General features: G+C 48.3%; 1 protein-coding gene across 1 annotated transcript in view; it reads left to right on the top strand.

The window, feature by feature from the left end:
- The window catches only part of LOC140426035 (vitellogenin-like), a 122,336-nt gene that overhangs the window by 73,700 nt on the left and 27,934 nt on the right, over nt 1-20,702 (top strand). The window contains exons 16-24 of the mRNA XM_072510334.1: nt 1,725-1,844; nt 1,968-2,157; nt 4,938-5,022; nt 5,197-5,382; nt 9,050-9,182; nt 15,530-15,749; nt 15,838-15,989; nt 18,920-19,162; nt 19,367-19,420. Coding sequence (XP_072366435.1) covers nt 1,725-1,844; nt 1,968-2,157; nt 4,938-5,022; nt 5,197-5,382; nt 9,050-9,182; nt 15,530-15,749; nt 15,838-15,989; nt 18,920-19,162; nt 19,367-19,420 — 1,383 coding nt within the window. The remainder of the gene's footprint in view (nt 1-1,724; nt 1,845-1,967; nt 2,158-4,937; nt 5,023-5,196; nt 5,383-9,049; nt 9,183-15,529; nt 15,750-15,837; nt 15,990-18,919; nt 19,163-19,366; nt 19,421-20,702) is intronic.

The following is a 20,702-nucleotide window of genomic DNA, read 5'->3' as shown; positions in this document are numbered from 1 at the left end:
TGCAATTCCCGGGTAAATACCAGCCAGTGCTCAAGGTGATAACCACACTGCTGGTGTGTCTTCAGCACAGCACCATGGGATCACTCGTAACAGAATGAGAGGGTGGACGTGTGCCTGGATTCAAACCCAAAATCCTGTCCAATGACTTTTCAACTGAAGCTGTCGTCTTTAAAACACAGCAGTTATAACTCCTGCTTTGGCAGCAGGGTGGCGCAGTGGTTAGCACTGCCGCCTCACGGAGCCGAGGTCCCAGGTTCGATCCCGGCTCTGGGTCACTGTCTGTGTGGAGTTTGCACATTCTCCCTGCGTTTGCGTGGGTTTCGCCCCCACAGCCCAAAGATGTGCAGGGTAGGTGGATTGGCCACGCTAAATTGCCCCTTAATTGGAAAAAGTGAATTGGGTACTCTACAATTAAAAAAAAAATTCCTGCTTTACCATGAGGAAAGCCAGGGAGGTTTTTGCAAAACAAAATCCTTCATCTGAAACTTTACCTTAAATTCTGTCTTGAGGCCTGAGCAAGGGAGCAGAATGATAAATGACAGGAAACAAGAAGGACCCGGAAATCCAGAGCTGAGACTGGACGCACAAACACCGCGACCCTTAACCCTGTGACCCACACACGGGTCATGGCCCACGCTTTGAAAAACCCTGGGCTGGATTTTCCATTTCTGAGGCTGAGTGCTGGCTCGAACGAAGAATCCACGGGAGCTTCACGACAGGAAAATCGGACGAACCCCTCGCCGATTCCGGTACCGTGGGACGCGCTAAAAATGGCCGGAGAATAGCCAGGACCCAGGCCACGCATGCACGCGGCTGATGACCTGCGCCGGTCACATCGTAAAACATGGTGCCGGCCGTGATCGGACCCTAACCCGACGACCGCACAGCCCATCCCCTGGCCACCCCCCACCAGTCCCCCCGAGCAGAAGCCCCCCTCCGGCCAGCGGCACGGATCCCAGACGGGTTTGGTGGCATTGGACACAGTCCGCATCCGGCACTCCGGGTTCCCTACCATTGAGACCATACATGGCCCACTCCGTCGGGATCTCGGCCCATCGGGGGCGGAGCATCGTGGGTGGGCTGCATGCATCACAATGATGCAGGTTTGGGGGGGGGGGGGGGGGGGGGGGGGGGGATGGTGGACCGGCGGCGCCCCCGATTCCTGAGTCAGAATCCACTTTCCGCCTGATCTCTGATTTCGTCGTTGGGCTACGGGGAATCCCCCCCTTGTTCTAAATGGTAGAGGTCACAGGTTTGTCAGGGAATCAAATATTGCGGAGCCGTGTGATGAACAAATGGGAAGATCGGCTACAAAGAAGAGGGAAATAATTGTGGAACGATAAAGTGGGTGGGTAGTTGGACATTAAAGAAATAAAGGTTGGGTCTGGGAAGGCGTCAATGGCATTATTGGCAGACATTGACAAGTGTGGTCTTATCCTAATATTCTCATTAATGAAGACTCCGCCTTCTCAACCTCGCCTCCCCCCCCCCCCCCCCCCCCTCCCGCCTGAGGTGTGGTGATCCTCAGGTTAAATCACCAGCAGTCAGCTCTCCCCGTCGAAGGGGAAAGCAGCCTCTGGTCATCTGGGACTATGACAACTTTACACTTCACTTTACCTAGGATGACACCTTTGTTTTCAACTCCGATGGTCATCGAGGGCTGCGGCAACTTTACCTGCCCTTATTATCGGAACATTTGTGAATTGTTAATACTGTGTTTTCAGTTCCCAGACTGGAAATCCTTGCCAGAAAAAGTACCGCTAGCTTCAGCGTACATGAAACTACTTGATCAAGAGATAGCTTTTGTGGAGTTCCGGAAGGACGATATTCGCAAAGCCATTCAAGTAAGAATGAACCGTGACAAATTCACGGCTTGTTAAAGAAGAATGCATTTGACTGAGCTCGTCTGAGGGTGGCTTTGGCCGACAGGTATAGGTCAAGTGAAATTCTGTACTTTTTCTTCGTAGTCAGTGACTGATACACACGGGAAACTCAGCACTTTGAGAAAGATTCTCAACCGGCTCCAGAAACCAATTGAAATGCATCCTGCGGCAGCATTACTGACAGCTGAGCTACGACGCTTCGTCCCCACATGTGTAGGTCTTTCCATGGAGCTGTCCTTCCTGTCTGCTGCCGTGGCAAGAGCCAATCTCAACAGTTAAGGGTTTTGGTTACATTTTTCTCAACATGTGTAAATGCTCCTTCAGCTCGCGCAACAGGTGGTCAAACCACCAATGTCTCTACAAAGCCTGCTTATTGCCCACTAACCTTTGAGCACTAGGGGACAATTACCATAGCCAATCCACATAACCTGCTTTGGAGTGTGGGAAGAGGCCGGAGCACCCGGAGGAAACCCACGCAGACACGGGGAGAACGTGCAGACTCCACACATTCACCCGAGGTTGAAATTGAATCCGGGTTCCCGCCACTGTGGAGGCAGCAGTGCTAACCACTGTGCCACCGTGCCATCCTGATTGCAGTGCTACCCTTGGGACGCGGTTCCGTTTACCGTTCCCCCATTGCGCCCTGACGTCTAAAAGATTTGCTGAACCATTTCAGAAAATGGTAATAACCTGCCGTGTTCCATGGCTTAGAGTTATATGTGGGCCACTCCCGATGTCACTGCAGGTTATGGTGAACCAGGTGGCTTTTCACAACAATCCATCAGTTTTGATGGTCTTTCTATCTGGTGCAGGTTGATTGAATTTGCATTCACTTTCTGCAATTCCTTATTATCGTCTGGGGTCTCTTGGGTGAGCTGTCCAGCATTGTGGTTAGAAACCAGCCTGACGTACCCCACTGGCAGGATAGACCCTGTAGAGTTGGCAGTACAGTGGGGATACAGTCAGAGGGAGTAGCCCTTGAAGTCCTCAGCATCGACTCTGGACCAGATAAAGTCTCATGGCATCAGGTCAAATACAGACACCGGAACTTCCTGCTGAATACCCTCTGGAGCCCTGCCTCAGCTGATGAATCAGTGCTCTTCCATGTTGAACACAACTTGGAGGAGGCACTGAGGGTGGCTAGGACACAGTCAGTACTCTGGGTGAGGGACTTCAATGCCCATCACCAAGAATGGCTCGGTGGTGCCACCACTGGTCGAGCTGGCCAAGTCCTCAAGGACATCTGTGCCAGACTGGGCCAGTTGCAGGAAATGAGAGCACCAACAAAAGGGGAAAATGTACTTGACCTTGTCCTCACCAATCTACCAGGTGCACCTGTCCATGGCAGTGTTGGTGGGAGTGAGCACCGCACAGCCATTGGGAAGACCATGGGCTGGAGTCTTCACCCCTGCCGCCTGTAGTGAAGTTCCCGATGCAGCAGAGAATCCAGTATCAGGAAAAGACGGTTGAGATGCTCTGGTTCCTTGCTGACAGTGGCATTGAGGTTCACACCCCGCGCCAGCGTGACGATGCAAATGTGTCAATTTGATTCTCTGCTCCTCTGACCGGTATTCAAGTGGGTAAGATTGGTGCAGATATTTACAAACGTGGCTCTGACTCAGTGGACCTGGCAGTAGACCAAGGGGTAAATCTTTAAGGAAGTGTCCCCCAAAGTCCATCGGAGGGCCACCCTATCTCCCACAATGCAATACGTGCCAACCACACACCCAACTCCCCCAACCATTCCACCACTAAGGAAACCAGAGACATAAATGTGCATTGCAAGGGATAGTGAATCCCTTCCGGATTGATGCTCCCAGTGCATGTGCAGATCAGTTGTGATTCATCAACAGCAGGTAAACATAGGGCGTGGTCTTCCAAAAGGGAACAAAGTTCCCATAGTGAGGGCATTTCGCCGCGTGTTTCCCAGCACTCGCACTGGAGTCAATGGGAATCAGGGAGGAAGCTCTCCGCTGGTTGGAGTCATACCTGGCACAAAGGAAGATGGTTGTGGTGTTTGGAGGTCAATCATCTCAACTCCAGGATATCACTGCAGGTGTTCCTCTGGGTAGCGTCCTAGGCCCAACCATCTTCAGTTGCTTCATTAATGACCTTCCCTCCATCACAAGATCCGATGTGGAAATGATTGCTCATAATTGCACAATGTTCAGCACCATTCACAACTCCTCAGATACTGAAGCAATACATGCATGTATCATGTATTAAGCAAAGCCTGGGAATATCCAGGCTTGGACTGATAAGTGGCTAGTAAGTAGCATTTGCGCCACCCAAGTACCAGATGATGCCCATCTCCAAGAAAAGAGAATCTAACCATCTCCCATGACATTCAATAACATTACCATCGCTGAATCCCCCACTATCAACATCCTGGTGGTTACTATTGGCTATAAACTGAACTGGACTAGCAACATGCGTACCGTGGCTATAAGAGCAAGTGAGAGACTGGGAATTATGTGGCAATTAACTGACCTCCAGACTCCTCAAACCCTGTCCATCTACAAGACGCAAGTCAGGAGTGTGATGGGATCCTCTCCACTTAATGGGGCAGCACGGCAGCACAATGGTTATCACAGTTGCTTCACAGCTCCAGGGTCCCAGATTCGATTTCCAGCTTGGGTCACTGTCTGTGTAGAGTCTGCATGTTCTCCCCGTGTCTGCGTGGGTTTCCTCCGGGGGCTCCGGCTTCCTCCCACAAGTCCCGAAAGATGTGCTTGTTAGGTGAATTGGACATTCTGAATTCTCCCTCAGTGTACCCGAACAGGCGCCGGAATGTGGTGACTCGGGGATTTTCACAGTAACTTCATTGCAGTGTTAATGTAAGACTACTTGTAACACTAATAAAGATTATTATTATATTATTAGAATTATATGATGAATGGCAGATCAGGCTCGAAGGAACAAATAACCTCTTGTGCTCTGCTGTTCCTAAAAACGCTCCATAAATGCAGGTGTTTTTCGAGAGGCACATTTTCCATATCGGCAAGTGAATAATGGAATTGTAACTAACATTTCTCAATCCCCTTTCTCAAATAGTTGATGCGAAAGTCCCTTCCTCCATCTCTTCCTTTTCTCAATTGCTCAATGCCAACATCCAGCTGAAGGTTCAGATAAGCCCAAGGTATGCACGTCAATTTTTAAATTTAAAAACATCTTAAGTTCCAAAGACTGGATGCAATATATTTTAAATTACCTCCAGAATTATTGTTCCCCAGTGCGATCTCATAATTTCAACAGTCTCTCCAAATTCCCTGGGCTTGGTCGAGTTTAATGTTTCTCTCTTCTTTTTTTCCAGTGTGGCTGTATACAGCAAAGCTATCATGGGAATAAATTCGCTCATCATCCAATCTGGTTTGGAATTCGAGGTAAAAATCCACTCCGCTTTCCCGATGGATATATCTGCAAATATAAATCTTCATGAAAGGAATTTGAAGATGGACAGTCCAGCACCTCAGGAGGAGAATCGAATTATATCTTTCGCGTAATGAATACTGCATTTATTTTTCTCGAATTACCTTCCTTTACTCTTGTGTGAGATAATAGAATCATCCTTGAATATAGCGAAAGGTTAGCTTTGCTATGGCCCCCTGTAGTACCCCTGTGCTCATTAATCTAGATTGGCTCCTGATCAAGCAATGCATCAATTTTAATTTGAAATCCTGTCCTTGTTTTCAAACCCCTCCATGAACTCACACCCCCTCCTTATCTCGGTATTCTTCTCCAGCCCCACAACCCCCCAAGATCTCTGTGCTCCTCTAACTCTGAATTCTTCAGCATCCATGTTTTTCAATCGCTCCATCATCGGCTGCCATACCTTCAGCTACGCTGAGCTCTGAAATTTCCTCCCTAAACCTCCCCGCCTCTCTAACTGTCCTTTCACCAAGCTTGTGGTCGTCTGGCATAATATCGCTTGGGTGGATTGTAATGCCCTCTCCTGTGGTGTGATTGGAGGTGGGGGGTATTTAATTAGGTGGGAGGGTGATAGGTGGGAGGGTGATAGGTGGGAGGGTGATAGGTGGGAGGGTGATAGGTGCGCATTCCCACCTCTGCCCCAATTAATTCTAAGGAGGAAGGCTTATGGACCACTTTGCCACCCTGATGCCGCTTGAGATCCTTCAGTCGGTAATTAATGCCCACTTAAGAGCCTTATCCCACCAGCACTGGTATTCACCCTTTAGGGGACTCACCATGCTGGAAGCCCTTGTGCAATTCTGGGTGGGTGTCGAGGGCCCTCATTAAAAGGCACCAAGCCTGAACGAAGGATCAGAAGGGGAGACAAGGAGACAACCCCCTTCCCTCGCTGTCCACCTCTTCCCCATCTCCTCTGCAACTCCACCTCATGAGCCCCCTCCTATCATCAACCACCTGTAGCCTGGGCCTCTTAGTAATGCTGGGCCCTGGGTAGGTGCATTACCGTCAGCAGCCATTAAGACCATAGACCATAAGACATAGGAGCAGAATTAGGCCACTCGGCCCATCGAGTATGCTCCGCCATTCAGTCATGGCTGATATTCTTCTCATCCCCATTCTCCTGCCTTGGTGGCAGTGCCGAGCACTGGCGATGGACCAGCCTCGGGTTGGTCAGCAGCGTTCGCTGGGTGGGTCCACTTCCCTCCAAATTCTAATTTGGTGGGTCTTGTGGAACAAAGGCGATGGAGCACTTTCACTGGTTCTTGAGTTTGCAGATGAGACCCCACATTGTCCACATTAAATTCTGCTCCATAGATGGCTCTGTTTTTATTTATAATATATAATATTATCTCTATATATTTTTATAATATATCTTCATTGTGCTCTTGTAAAGCACCTTGCTGTGGTTTACTTTGTGCAAAGTATTACATAAATATAATTGTAGTGCTGGCATTCCATGTGTAAGTGTGGGCACTGAATGTCGAATATTTGCCAATGGAGAATGGTGCACGCAAACGTGGTCCTGTAGTCTCACAATGAGGAAATTGCTAATTGATTTCTTTACACTTTTGTTAAGCTGAGTGGGGACCAGAGGTTGGTAATTGTGATTGGTCAAAGCTAATGAAAGTATCCTTGCTCAGCAATAACCCGGGATTAAACCTGCAGCTTTCTCACTCAGTACAGCACAGTGGGTCTTAATCGAGAGAGGGGCAGAGAAGGAGCCAACAATAGACCAGAGCTGAGTTTCTGAGTGAGGGCGCACACACATCATCTGGATTCTGAAACTCTATGGCTGAGATTAGAGTGGTTTGGGTTTTATACTGGGGAGAGGTTGAACAGGATCCTGTTTGCGTGGTGAGTGCTTTGGGTTTTATACTGGGGAGAGGTTGAACAGGATCCTGTTTGCATGGTGATCATCTCCAGCCTGTGCTAGTTTTCTGGCAGTGAGGAAGTTGGAGAAGAGGGATGGTGTGATCTCACAACCTGGTTTAACTGTAGCCTTCACTGTGAGAGGACCCATGGTAGTTCCATAGATGACGATCATGGCTTATGTGTCTTCATGCAGTATCATAGAATTTACAGTACAGAAGGAGAACATTCGGCCCATTGAGTCTGCACCGGTCCTTGGAAAGAGTACCCCACCCAAGCCCACACCTCCACCCTACCCCCATAATACCACCTAACGTCTTTTTTTGGACACTAAAGGCATTTTAGCATGGCTAATTCACCTAACCTGCACATCTTTTGGACTGTGGGAGGAAACCGGAGCAAGCACCCGGAGGAAACCCACGCAGACACAGGGAGAACGTGCAGACTCCACACAGAGAGTGACTCAAGCTGGGAATCGAACCTGGGACCCTGGAGCTGTGAAGCAACGGTGCTAACCACTGTGCTACCATGCTGCCCATATCCTCGGATGCATCTCATCCAGTCCTGGCACTGTAATAATTTGAAGTAGAAGATGGCCACCTTCTCAATTACAAAATTCCTCTATTGGAATAGATGGAGGTGGGGGGGGCAGCCATGTTTGAGGAGCTGGCGCCATAAGCCTTCTGGTGGCGGATGGAGTAGAAAGCTTTTGTGACGTTGAAACATGCTTTGCACAATGGCCAATCCTTCCATTTTGGATTTGTCAGCAAGATCGGACCAGTGGGGCTGGTTTAGCACACTGGGCTAAATCACTGGCTTTTAAAGCAGACCAAGGCAGGCCAGCAGCACGGTTCAATTCCCGTACCAGCCTCCCTGAACAGGCGCCAGAATGTGGCAACTAGGGGCTTTTCACAGTAACTTCATTGAAGCCTACTTGTGACAATAAGCAGTTTTCATTTCATTTCATTTCATTTAATTTTCCATATCGTGGGAACCTGAGAAAGGTGCCGAAATTCATCATCACCTCCAATGTGGCAGCTCAGTCTTCAGCTGAGGGCCAGGATCTCAAACCAGAGACTAGGGTCATGGTTTACTGGGCAACAGTGATTTCCGTACTCCCATATCCTTCAGAGAATTAGGCAATCTACAGCAGACACCCCAAAGCACTGGAGATTCTCTGTATCCACTGACAAGGAAGGTGATGCAGCAGCAGGAAGCTGTACCAGCCCAGCACACCCACTACTGAGGTGCTAATCACTCAAAACAAGCTCCGCTAGGCAGTAGCTGGTGTTCGTTTGTCTGTCACCAGACTCCCGAAGCAACTGCCCTACTCGCAACACAATCATGGCAGGAGATTCCCAGGAGGGTAACAAAAACACCTGAACGATGTCCTCAAATCATCACTGAAGAGGTCAAACACCCCCATCAGCTCAGGGGAGACCCTGGCTTGTGGTCAACCAAAATGGGGAAGGGTCATTCAGGAATGCACTGAGCACATTGAGAGACTTTGTAAGGAACAGGGTGTTAAATGGAGCACATTGCAGGGGTTCTGCGGTATCCAGGGAACACAGATTTAAGATTATTGGCACAAGACCCACAGACGACGTGAGGAGCATGTTTTTCACAAAGCCAGTTTGTTGTGATCTTGAACACACTTGTGTGAAAGGGCAGTGGAAGCAGATTCAACCATAAATTTCCAAATTGAATTGAATAAACAATAGAAAGGTGAAGGTTGCAGTGTCATGAGGAGAGGGGAGGGGAGTGGAACTAATTGAATAACTCTTTCAAAGAGGCAGTACAGGCCTCCTTCTGATCCTTCTTGTTCTATGATTGTGTTGTTGATGACCAATGCAATATTTGACCACCAGGTCAGAGGTTCTCGCTGTTTCAAGAAATATTGAGAATCTGTCTGCAGAGAAATTGACTCCAGTTGTGCCTGAAGCAAAGGAACCGAGCATTGCAAATCAAAAATTCAAGTCATCCGGACATAGTCAAACAAATGTAAGTTTGTTTAATACTAAATAACATGAACAAAATCTTAACTGTAGATTCTATTGCGATGGACTATCGCTATCAGATCAGATCAGTCGTGATCTCATTGAATGGCGGAACAGACTTAATGGGCCGAATGGCCTACTTCTGCTCAGACATCTTGTGGTCTGATGGACGCCTGCTGTGCACTGTCACATGAAAGGTAGTAGATACCTGGAACTCTCTCAGGCCAAAAGGCAATGGATGCTGAGGGACATTTGGAGATGTTCTTGCTCGAGAATATCACATTTCTGTTCGGTACGAGGATTGGCAGAAAATTTTGAATCTGTCAAAATAAATACGGTTGCAACATAGAATCATAGAATTTACAGTGCAGAAGGAGGCCATTCAGCCCATCGAGTCTGCACCGGCTCTTGGAAAGAGCACCCCACCCAAGATCAACACCTCCACCCTATCCCCATAACCCAGCAACCCCACCCAACACTAAGGGCAATTTGGGACACTAGGGGCAATTTATCATGGCCAATCCACCTAACCTGCACATCTTTGGACTGTGGGAGGAAACCGGAGCACCCGGAGGAAACCCACGCACACACGGGGAGGATGCGCAGACTCCGCACAGACAGTGACCCAAGCCGGAATCGAACCTGGGACCCTGGAGCTGTGAAGCAATTGTGCTAACCACTGTGCTACCGTGCTGCCCCTTTTCCATTTCACATAATCCATTTGTTGTGTTCAACCAAGTTCAGACACGTACAATGTTTTCTACCAGTGGACCATAGAACCATTGAAATGCGCAGTGCAGAAATAAGTCATTTGGCCCATTGAGTCAGCAAAAAAGCAAAAGAAAAACAAACCAAGCTGTCCATTTGAATCCTACATTCCAGCGCTCGGTCCAGAGCCTTGCAGATTGAAGCCCTTCTGAAGCAGATCCAGGAATCTTTTAATTGAGTTCAGCATTTCAGCCTCAACCACCAACTTAGGCAGTGAATTCCGGGTGTCCGGCACACTCTGGGTGAAAACACTTCATGCCCTCTCGAATTCTTCTACCAATCACCAGAAATTGGCCACTCAGCTGGGGAAAACATACGTGGGATTCTCTGCCCCCCTGCCGGGTTGGAGAATCGCCGGGGGGGGTGGCGTGTATCCCGCCCCGCCGACGCAGGCAGCCGAATTCTCCGGCACCGATTTTTGGGCGGGGGTGGGGATCGCGCTGCGCCGATCGGGGGCCGTTGGCAGTGACCTCCCCCCGGTGATTCTCCGGGCCCCGATGGGCCGAGCGGCCACCTGTTTTCGGCCAGTCCCGCCGGCGTGGATTAGACAAGGTCCATACCGGCGGGACCTGGCTTTGAGGGCGGCTGGCGGAGTCCTCGGGGGTTGCGGAGGGGGGGGGGGCGCAGGGGGTTCCGGTCCCGGGGCGGGGCCCACGGTGGCCTGGCCCGCGATCGGGGCCCACCGATCTGCGGACGGGCCTGTGCCGTGGGGGCACTCTTTCCCTCCATGCCGGCGCGGAGAAGAAACCCCCTGCACATGCGCAGGAATCACACCAGCGGTTCTGCGCACCTTCCAGGCGGCCCGACGCCGGAGTGGTTCTCGCCACTCTTTGGCGCCGGTACGGCCCGCCCCGCCGATTGTGGGAGAATCCCGCCCCAAATCTTTCCTGTCCACTATGTCAAGGTCACTCCTTAGCCTCCTCTGATCGAAGGAAAACAACCCTCGCCTATCCAATCCCTCCTCATAGCTGCAACTTTCCAGCCCGATCACACTCTTGTCAATGTCCTCTGCACTTGCTCCAGAGCAATTATGTCCTCCCTGTGATGTGGTCACAAAACCCCAACTGTGGTTCAACCAGCATTTTGTACAGTTCCATCATTACATCTCTGTTTCTCACCAGGTAAAGCAAAAAGATTCCATGTTCATTCTTGACCACCTTGTCTCCCTGTCCTGCCACCTTCCAGGACCTGTGGACATGCACTCCAAAGTCTCTCACTTCCTCAACCCCTATCAATACTTTCCCATTTATTGAGCATCCCCTTGTTTTGTTTGCCCTCCAAAAATGCATTACCTCACAGTTTGGGGGATTGAATTCCATCTGCCATGTCTCCGCTCACTCAACCAAACCATTGATATCATTCCAGACATGAAAATATAGATACAATTGTCCTATTTTTTTCTGGGATAAGTTTTGTTGATTCTTTCAATTCAACCCCAGCTCATCAAATTGTTAAGATAAGCTCAAGATCTGTAAAGATCCCTAGTCGTGCATGGAGTCCTTGCTGATTCATTATGGCCTGTGTCATGTGAGAGTACCTTTAAGAAATGGGTGTTTATTACTGCAGTGATGTCAGAAAGTGGGTGGAGCTGGGCTGTCTGTCAGCTTCTTACTTTCGTTTTAGGCTTTTTGCTGCAGGGTGGGTTTGGTTTCATTTTCGTTTTGGAGAAGCTGCAATCACAGCAGGATGTGTGTGAATCTCTGCAAGCTTATGAATGTCCACACTGAAGTTAAACCTGATGTCTTTCTGTAAAAAGGTGTTTTTAAATCTTATGGATGTTAAAAGGAAAGCTTAAAGGATTACTTAGTGTTGTATTCTTTGGGGGGGTGTATTTGAATTAATGGTTGCTAAGATGTTCACTGTATGTTTTAAAAAGGTTAACTTAAGTTCATAGAATAAACATTGTTTTGCTTTAAAAATTACTTTTCCATTTCTGCTGTACCACACCTGTAAAGTGGGCCGTGTGCTCCCCATACCACAATCTAGTAAAAGTTGTGGGTCAGGTGAACTCCATGATACACTTTGGGGTTCTCTAAACCCTGGCCCATAACACCTGACAGACGTTATTATAAACTATCCCTACAATACACAATAATAAGTGAAGAGGCACGGTGACACAGTGGTTAGCACTGCAGCCTCACATCAACAGTGACCAGGGTTCAATTCCGGCCTTGCATGGCTGGCTGTGCAGAGCTTGCACGTTCTCCCCGTGTCTGCGTAGGTTTCCTCCGGGTGCTCCGGTTTCCTCCCACAGTCCAAAGATATGCAGGTTAGGGGGGATAGGGCAGGGGAGTTGGGGTAGGTAGAGTGCTCTTTCAGAGGGTCAGTGCCGAATTACCTCCTTGTGCATTGTAGGGATTCTATGAACCAAACATCATGAAAACCTCGGCAGAAGCTGAAGAAGAAACATCCAGCTCGATTGTACCCCGATACCTTCAACATTAATGTAACCAGAGAATTACAACCGCAACCACTCTTGTTATTTCTACCACAAGCCATTTATAAATATATGAGATGAAACCAAATCCTAATCCCGTATACATATGTACATGACCAGAGAATCTCTTCAGCACAAAGGAATATGGAGTTAAAGAACAGAAAGTGGCTACTTGTAGATTACCGCATGGCTTATGCATCAAGGAACACTCAAAATCATGGGCGGGATCTAACGGAAAAGTTTCTAAGTGTCAGGTTTTTCCCTGGCCTGCGAGTTCCCCATCGCTATCTAACGGCACTTAGTCACTTTATTGGGCCCTGGGGAATTTCTCACCGGTTTATCCACACTTAGGGCGTGGTCGAACTGCCAAACTGCGCCTGAGAAGCAGCTGGCCGTGGCGCCACATGGCTGATCGAAGCCTGGAGACCCCAATTCTGGGATCTACCCTGCTTGCAAAGCCTCGTGAGATCTAAGGCAATCCCACGAGACATTGCGATGTGAATATGGCCCATTGTGGGCGGGGTTATTTTTTCGGTAATTCTGCATATTAGAGCGAGACAGTAAGTCTCACTTATAATTTGCTGTTTCCCAAGGCATTGGGTTCTATCACCTTCGCCTCGGAGACTTCGGGCGAGCGCTGTTCAACACTGGTCACCACAAATGGGGACCAGATGGAACTGCATTCATGGGGGATCAGAGGCTCCCAGCAGAATGGTACACTGGAACTGCTGGTTCCACCTGGGCACCCTGGCACAACCAAGCTGGTACCTTGGTAGTGCCAGCCAGGGGTTCCCTGCGCGGGTGTTGGGTGGTTCGGGGGAGACCTGGGAACCCCCTCATGGTGAGTTGGGCTTGGGGGTGGTCGGGGTTGTGTTGGGGGCTACAGAGATCAGGGCGACAGTTAAAAATGGCAGTGCCAAGGTGCCAGCCTGGCAGTGCCAAGATGCCAACTTTCTAGTGGGGCCAGGGGGCCACCCTGCACTGTCCCTAGCCACCCAGGCGCCTCTAATGATTGTGGACCAGTACTGAACGGCACCAGGCTGCGTCCTCCCTGGGCAGGCTGGTAGATCCTGGGAGGCCGGGAGATACCGGGCAAGCTTGCATAAGTAGGTTTAAACCCTACTTAGGCTCATGCCATTTGTTCATGCCCATTTTGGGTCGAAATCTGATTCTGATGCCTTGCGAGATCTGGGTAGATCTTGTGAGGTGTAACAGCGGCTGGGAAGCCTGTGGGAGGCCTCTCCCAGCCCCTACCAGCCATGCCGCACGGCGCCCTCACTCGAGCGCAACATGGCCAGTAGATCACACCCCATATAAATACGCTGTATGATGAACTTCTGGAATTGCAAAAATGGTAGGGCCAATGGGAGTTGACAGTCAACGCCAGAAAATGCTATGTCATGTGCATCACCAACTAAAATGATCCATCAACAGATAGCTTTAAGTTCTGTAATCAAATTCTCGAACAGGTAGATACGCAACCATAAATTGGGGTTTCATATCAAAAACAATCCTCAATGGGGATTCCACAATTAGAAATTAAGATCCAAAGCAAACAGGGTTCTTCGATTTCTGAGGAGTCTTTGCTATTGCAACAGAAATAACAGAAAAGGGGCATTTGTCAAAGCTTTTCATCTTGGACTTATCAGAACAATTGCAAGAGTACGAATTCAGGGGAAACAACAACTATACACTGTATAAGGAGAGAGTGCTGATTGGTTGGCAAGAGGACTCCTGCCGCCATGGAGAATGCACCAGTTGATGATGACTGACGGTCAACTGCCAAACATTGTTTGAAAATTTAAGCCAGGCAGCTTGACTCTGATTGGTGAAGACATTGCCCTGATGAATGAACCAGAGAATGGAGGCACCTCTACCAGTCAGAAACTGCTTGGCAACCCAGGGGCATGCTTTGTTGTTGTTTCCCCCGACATTGGTATTCTTGTGATTGCCCCAATACGTGCACGAAGAAAAGCTCTGACAAAATGTCTATTTTCAACACTACTCAATTTTTGTCCACTCAAACCAAAAAAAATTAGAGTTATAGAACATAGCAGAAGGAGGCCATTCAGCCCATCGAGTCTGCACCAGCCCACTTAAGCCATCACTTCCACCCTATCCCCGTAACCCAATAACCCCTCCTAACCTTTTGGTTACTAAGGGCAATTTATCATGGCCAATTCACCTAACCTGCACGTCTTTGGACTGTGGGAGGAAACCGGAGCACCCGGAGGAAACCCACGCAGACACGGGGAGAACGTGCAGACTCCGCACAGACAGTGACCCAGTGGGGAATCGAACCTGGGACCCTGGCGCTGTGAAGCCACAGTGCTATCCACTTGTGCTGCCCAGCTTCCCAAACATTTGTCCGTCCAATCCTGGAGAGTGCAAGTTGTATGTGGGATCCTTATATGTGAGCGACATAAATAAAGTTGAAGTAATTCAGAGCGACGATCCTGTATAAACCAGTCATGGGAATAAGCTAGTGTCACATCCTTGATCCACGATTTGGAATGCGAGTCACTATGTCAAAGGAGGGAGAAAAAGATATGTTCTATAAAATATGGAATGGACTGGTGGGAATTGACAGAAAAAATAACTAGATGCCCTGCGGCAATGGCAAAATACGAGGCAGTCATCCGTACAAACCACAAAGAGCAATTGTTTCCAAGACAGTGTATCAGCAATCTTTCTTTTCTTTCTCAAGGACAATCCCACAATGGAACAAGCTGTCAAAAGGGAATAGTCACCGCCTTAGCATTGGAAACCTTCATGAACCATCTTTAGACTCTTTCCAATTAAGTTTTTATTATCAGGACCACCATCTCAGCGGGTCATGCCTGGTTGAACTAGCTACTAATTGAGTGATGAAGCTCGTTAGAGGGGCTGAATGGCCTCTTCCTGTTCCTATTGTTCTTATATATTCTTGATGTATGAAACAAAAGTAGCAACTGTATTTACACAACACTCACATTGCAACAGAAATTACCATTACGGGCAATGAAATACTTTGGAATGGTCAGCTCTGCTGTAGTTATAAGCTTTTACTTGCAAATGCCTGAATAATTGTGATATAAAACCGCAAGGCAATGAGAAAACCCATGCCACTCGTGTCAGTAAATTGATTTTTGCTTCCTTATCTACAGCCAGATCTTTATTCAAGAATCATAACAGATGAAGCTGAATGTTATGATGAAGCACAGAATCCCGCACCAAGGCCCTCTGTGGCTAACATTTGTACGAGGATGACTACCTTTGGCTTTGACCTGTGCCTGGATGCAAAGTCGGCAGATGCTGTTTTCATTCGTCATGGACCACTGCATAGATTGATGGGAGCGCACACTGCCAAAGTTTCAATCAGGCCAGGTAACGACATGGCAAATGGTCTTTGGTTTAATGATCGCCACTGCACACAAAACACTACTGATAACCAAACCCTTCTTTCGTTCTCCAGTCCAGTCAGATACAAAAATTGAAAGGTTGGTGTTGGAAGTACAGACAGGCCCCAAAGCAGGTTCCAAAATGATTCGAATCCTGGACATAGAGGAACCACTACCTGAGAGAATCCGTAGCCATACCGGCCTGTTCAAAGAATATCGCTCACAGGTACCACATCATCATTAACACATTGAGTGAAGTTTCAAATAACTCTTCCAACTTAACAAAAAAAAGACATTCATTTCTATGTCCCCTTTCACAACCTCAGAATTACCCGGAGTGCTTTACAGACAATCACACCATCACAGAATAATACAGCGCAGAAGAGGCCCTTCGGCCCATCGAGTCTGCACCGACACACCTGACCTGCCTACCTAATCCCATTTACCAGAACTTGGCCCATAGCCTTGAATGTTATGGTGTGCCAAGTGCTCATTTTTATAGGACGTGAAGCAACCCACCTCTACCACCCTCCCAGGCGGTGCATTCCAGACCGTCACCAACCTCGGGGTAAACACCGCCCTAAACCTCCCCCCCTCACATTGAACTTGTGTTCCCTCATGACTGAACCTTCAACTAGGGCGAATAGCTGCTCCCTCTCCACCCTGTCCATGCCCCTCATAATCTTGTAATCAGGTCGCCCCTCAGTCTTCTCTGCTCCAGCGAAAACAACCCAAGTCTATCCAATCTCACTTCATAACTTAAATGTTCCATCCCAGGCAACATCGTGGTAAATCACCTCTGCACCCCCTCCAGTGCAATCACATCCTTCCTATAATGTGGCGACCAGAATTGCACACAGTACTCCAGCTGTGGTCTCACCAAAGTTCTATACAACTCCAACATGACCTCCCTGCTTTTGTAATCTATGCCTCAATTCATAAGGCAAGTGTCCCATGCGCCTTTTTCACCACCCTATTAACCTGCCCTTCTACCTTCATTGATCTACGGACAAGCACACCAAGGTCCCTTTGTTCCTCGGAACTTCCCAATGTCATGCCAATCATTGAATACTTCCTTGTCAAATTACCCCTTTCCAAAGTGTATCACCTCACACTTTTCAGAGTTAAATTCCTTCTGCCACTTATCTGCCCACTTGACCATCCCGTCTATATCCTCCTGTAACCCAAGACATTCAACCTGACTGTTAACCACCCGGCCAATCTTTGTGTCATCCGCAAAAATACTGATCCCACCCCCCCCCCCCCCCCCCCCCACATCGTCATCTATGTCATTTATATAAATGATGAATAAAAGGGGGCCCAGCACTGATCCCTGTGGTTCGCCACTGGTCACTGGCTTCCAGACGCTAAAGCAGCTGTCTGTCATCACCGTCTGTCTCCTACCGCTAAGCCAATTTTGAATCCATCTTATCAAATTACCCTGCATCCCATGTGCATTTGCCTTCTTGATAAGTCTCCCACGTGGGACCTTGTCTAAGGCTTTGCTGAAATCCATGTGAACTACATCAACTGCACTACCCTCATCTACACACCTGGTCACCTCCACAGAAAATTCAGTCAAACTTGTTGGGCATGACCTCCCTCTGACAAAGCTATGCTGACTATCCCTGATCAAACCTTGCCTCTCCAAGTGGAGATTGATTCTCTCCTTCAGAATCTTCTCCAATAATATGCCACCACTGATGTGTGACTCACTGGTCTGTAGTTCCCTGGTTTATCTCTACAACCTTTCTTAAATAGTGGAACCACTGTTCTCTAGTCCTCTGGCACCTCCCCTGTGGCCAGACAGTAAGTAAAATTTGGGTCCAAACCCCTGACATCTCCTCCCTCACCTCCCACAGCATTCTGGGAAATAATACATCCGGATCTGGAGATTTACCCACTTTTAATCCTGCCAACACCTCTTGGGTGAGGAACTCATTCAACACCCTACCAATGTGTTCTGACTCCTCCCACAGATTATTCCCTTGGTCTCTTTTCTTTCCATGGTTATTCTCTTCCCACTGCTATACTTATAGAATACCTTGGGATTTTCCCTACATCTTTTTGTTGTGCATCTGAGGTGAAAATGAGAAAGGAGAGGGAGTTTGTTAAGATGTCCTTGTAACCAAAGGTCCAGGTTCAGGAACATGGACTGAATTCCCTTTCTGAATCACAATGTTACAACACAACCTTGACATTAAGAGGGTGAGGGCGGTGTGTAGTGGACAAGTGATGCATTTCCGCCTCACCAATGTATACTTCCTGTGCAATGATGAACTGACAGCAATTTGAACTTAATTCAATGTCAGATTTGAGAAATGAAGCTCATGTTGCACTTCACACCCTTCCCATTGTCGGGCTTGTATATATATATTTTTATTCGTTCATGGGGCCAGCGATTATTGCCCATCCCTAATTGCCCATGAGGGGGCAGTTAAGAGTCAATCACATTGCTGTGGGTGTGAGAGTCACATGTAGGCCAGACCAGGTAAGGCCGACAGATTTCCTTCCCTAAAGGACCTTAGTTAACCAAATGGGATTTACGACAATTGACAATATTTTCATGGTCATCATTAGATTTGAATCCAAATTTCACCATCTGTCGTGGCAGGGTTTGAACCTGGGTCCCAGAGTTTTACTCTGGGTTTCTGGTTTACTAGTTCAGTGACAGTACCACTACGCCACTGCCTCCCTTCAAGTATATCCCTTGAAGGGATTCAAATGTGCTTCAACTGTTCTTCGTTTTTGCTGCTTTCATCACCGCAGTGTTGCACAGAAGCATCTGTCCTATGTCTTAAACGTAATGCCTTGTTTCGGGTGTCACAGTAATTAGCACTGCTGCCTCACAGCTCCAGGGAGCCGGGTTCAATTCCAGCTTGACTGGTGACTGTCTGTGCGGAGTCTGCGCGTCCTCCCCGTGTCTGCGTGAGTTTCCTCCGTGTGCTCCGGTTTCCTCCCACATTCCAAGTATGTTCAGGTTAAGTGGATTGGCCATGATCAATTGCCTCTTTGTGTCCAAAAGGTTAGATGGGGGTACAGGGATAGGGTGGAGGCGTGGGCTTAAGTAGGGTGCTCTTTCTAAGGGCCAGTGTGGACACGATGGGCCGAATGACCTCCTTCCCATCTGTAAATTCTATGATTCTATGATTCCAGACCGGAATGAAAAACCAGACTTGGGCCAGCAGCTCCTCGTCCAGTTCGATTTCCAAAAGCTATTCAAGAAGCAGGGCTACCGCTCAAAGGCCTTCATTATCGAGTGGCCGATCAAACAAGCGACACCACAACGTTGACCAGAAGCAAGATCAACCGGGTGGGATTTCCAGAAAGCGAAACGACAGCACAAAACACCCTCGCAGTTCCAGCTCCAGCAGATACATGTTTCCCGACAGCACTCGGGTACACGTTCTTTCAGTTATCAATTCTCAGAAATGTTAGTTTTAAACCACTATTTTAAAGTGGTGGACCAATTATCAGGGAGGATTGATTTAGCAACTTATTGGGAAGAATATTTAACGTAACAAAGTGGGAATGAATACCACATCAGCACCATTGGGTGGATTCTGCAGAAAATGACTGATTTTTTCAAATGTATTTTTACAGGGAATAATCCAACAACTCATGGATATGGAGTTCAAATCAGCCGGAAGCAGTGAGGTAAGATATTATACTCTGCTGTGATATTTCAAATTCACATTTTTTTCTTGTGCATTCCCATTCCAGAACACAAAATCCAAGCTGACGCTCTGTATTTTCTATTGGGTGTGAAATATTGCTTCACAGCGCCAGGGTCCCAGGTTCGATTCCCGACTCAGGTCACTCTCCGTGAGGAGTCTGCACGTTCTCCCCGTGTCTGCGTGGGTTTCCTCCGGGTGCTCCGGTGTTATAACCTGCCTACTTACCATTGGCTGGGTACTAATGACAATCCCACAATCCTGTGGGAGTATGAGCTTCCCCAAAGAGGGGGGCGGAGAAACCATTAGTAAACTCCAAGTATAAATAAAGCTGGCCAGAGTGGAAACAGCAGGAAGGAGTGAGCAGCAAGGGAAGTTGCTGCTGCTGCTGCTGTTATATATATGTGTTATAGTAAATAAATGTTATTACTTTGTATCCTTAAAACTCGTGCTGGATTCTTCGTGGCCCTCACAAAACTGGCGACAAAGGTTAAAGTGAATAGCTGTCTACACTGCTGAAGCAACCTCCCTGGATTTTTGTTGGATACAGGTTGGAAGTTGTTTTCTATTATACCATGCCTCTGTACGGACGTTTGCATGTTTTTGATGCTGCGCTGGAAAGCTGGAACCAGTACACACAATGGATGCGTTACTATTTCCGGGCAAACAATATCACCGAAAACAAGCGCCAGGTGGTCATATTGCTCACCGCCTGCGGCCCGCATACGTTTGGGGTGATTAGGAGCCTTACGTACCCAGCTGCGCCGGACACCAAAACGTTTGATGAACTTGTGAATATAGTGGGCAACATTTTAACCCAACCCCGTTACCGGTTTAATACCGCTGAGAGGACCCCTGGAGAATCCCTTGCCAATTTTCTATCCAGGCTACGCAGGATTGCGGAGTACTGTGACTATGGTGAGACCTTGTCAGAAATGTTACGCGACCGTTTGGTTTGCGGTATTAACAATGCGGCCACCCAGAAAAAGTTGTTAGCTGAGCCAACATTGACTTTTCAACAGGCCATTCAAATAGTATTGTCCGTAGAGAGCACAGAACGAGGAGTGCAGGAGCTGCAGGGAATGGAAGTGCATGCCTTGGGGCACAACCCCTTCCGTCCGAAAACGTCCCCCCTCACTCCTGCAGTACCTTGGGCGAAGCAACGTCCGGATCGACGCCAGTGGCCGTCGGACATTCCTCCCCGAAGGGAGCCTTCTCCAGAACCAATGGATGAGGAGCCATGTCCGTGTCAGACTTGTAGGCGC

The sequence above is a fragment of the Scyliorhinus torazame genome, chromosome 7 (genome assembly GCF_047496885.1).
Source record: "Scyliorhinus torazame isolate Kashiwa2021f chromosome 7, sScyTor2.1, whole genome shotgun sequence".
Classification (NCBI taxonomy): Eukaryota; Metazoa; Chordata; class Chondrichthyes; order Carcharhiniformes; family Scyliorhinidae; genus Scyliorhinus; species Scyliorhinus torazame.
This window is presented reverse-complemented; position numbering and strand designations above follow the sequence as displayed.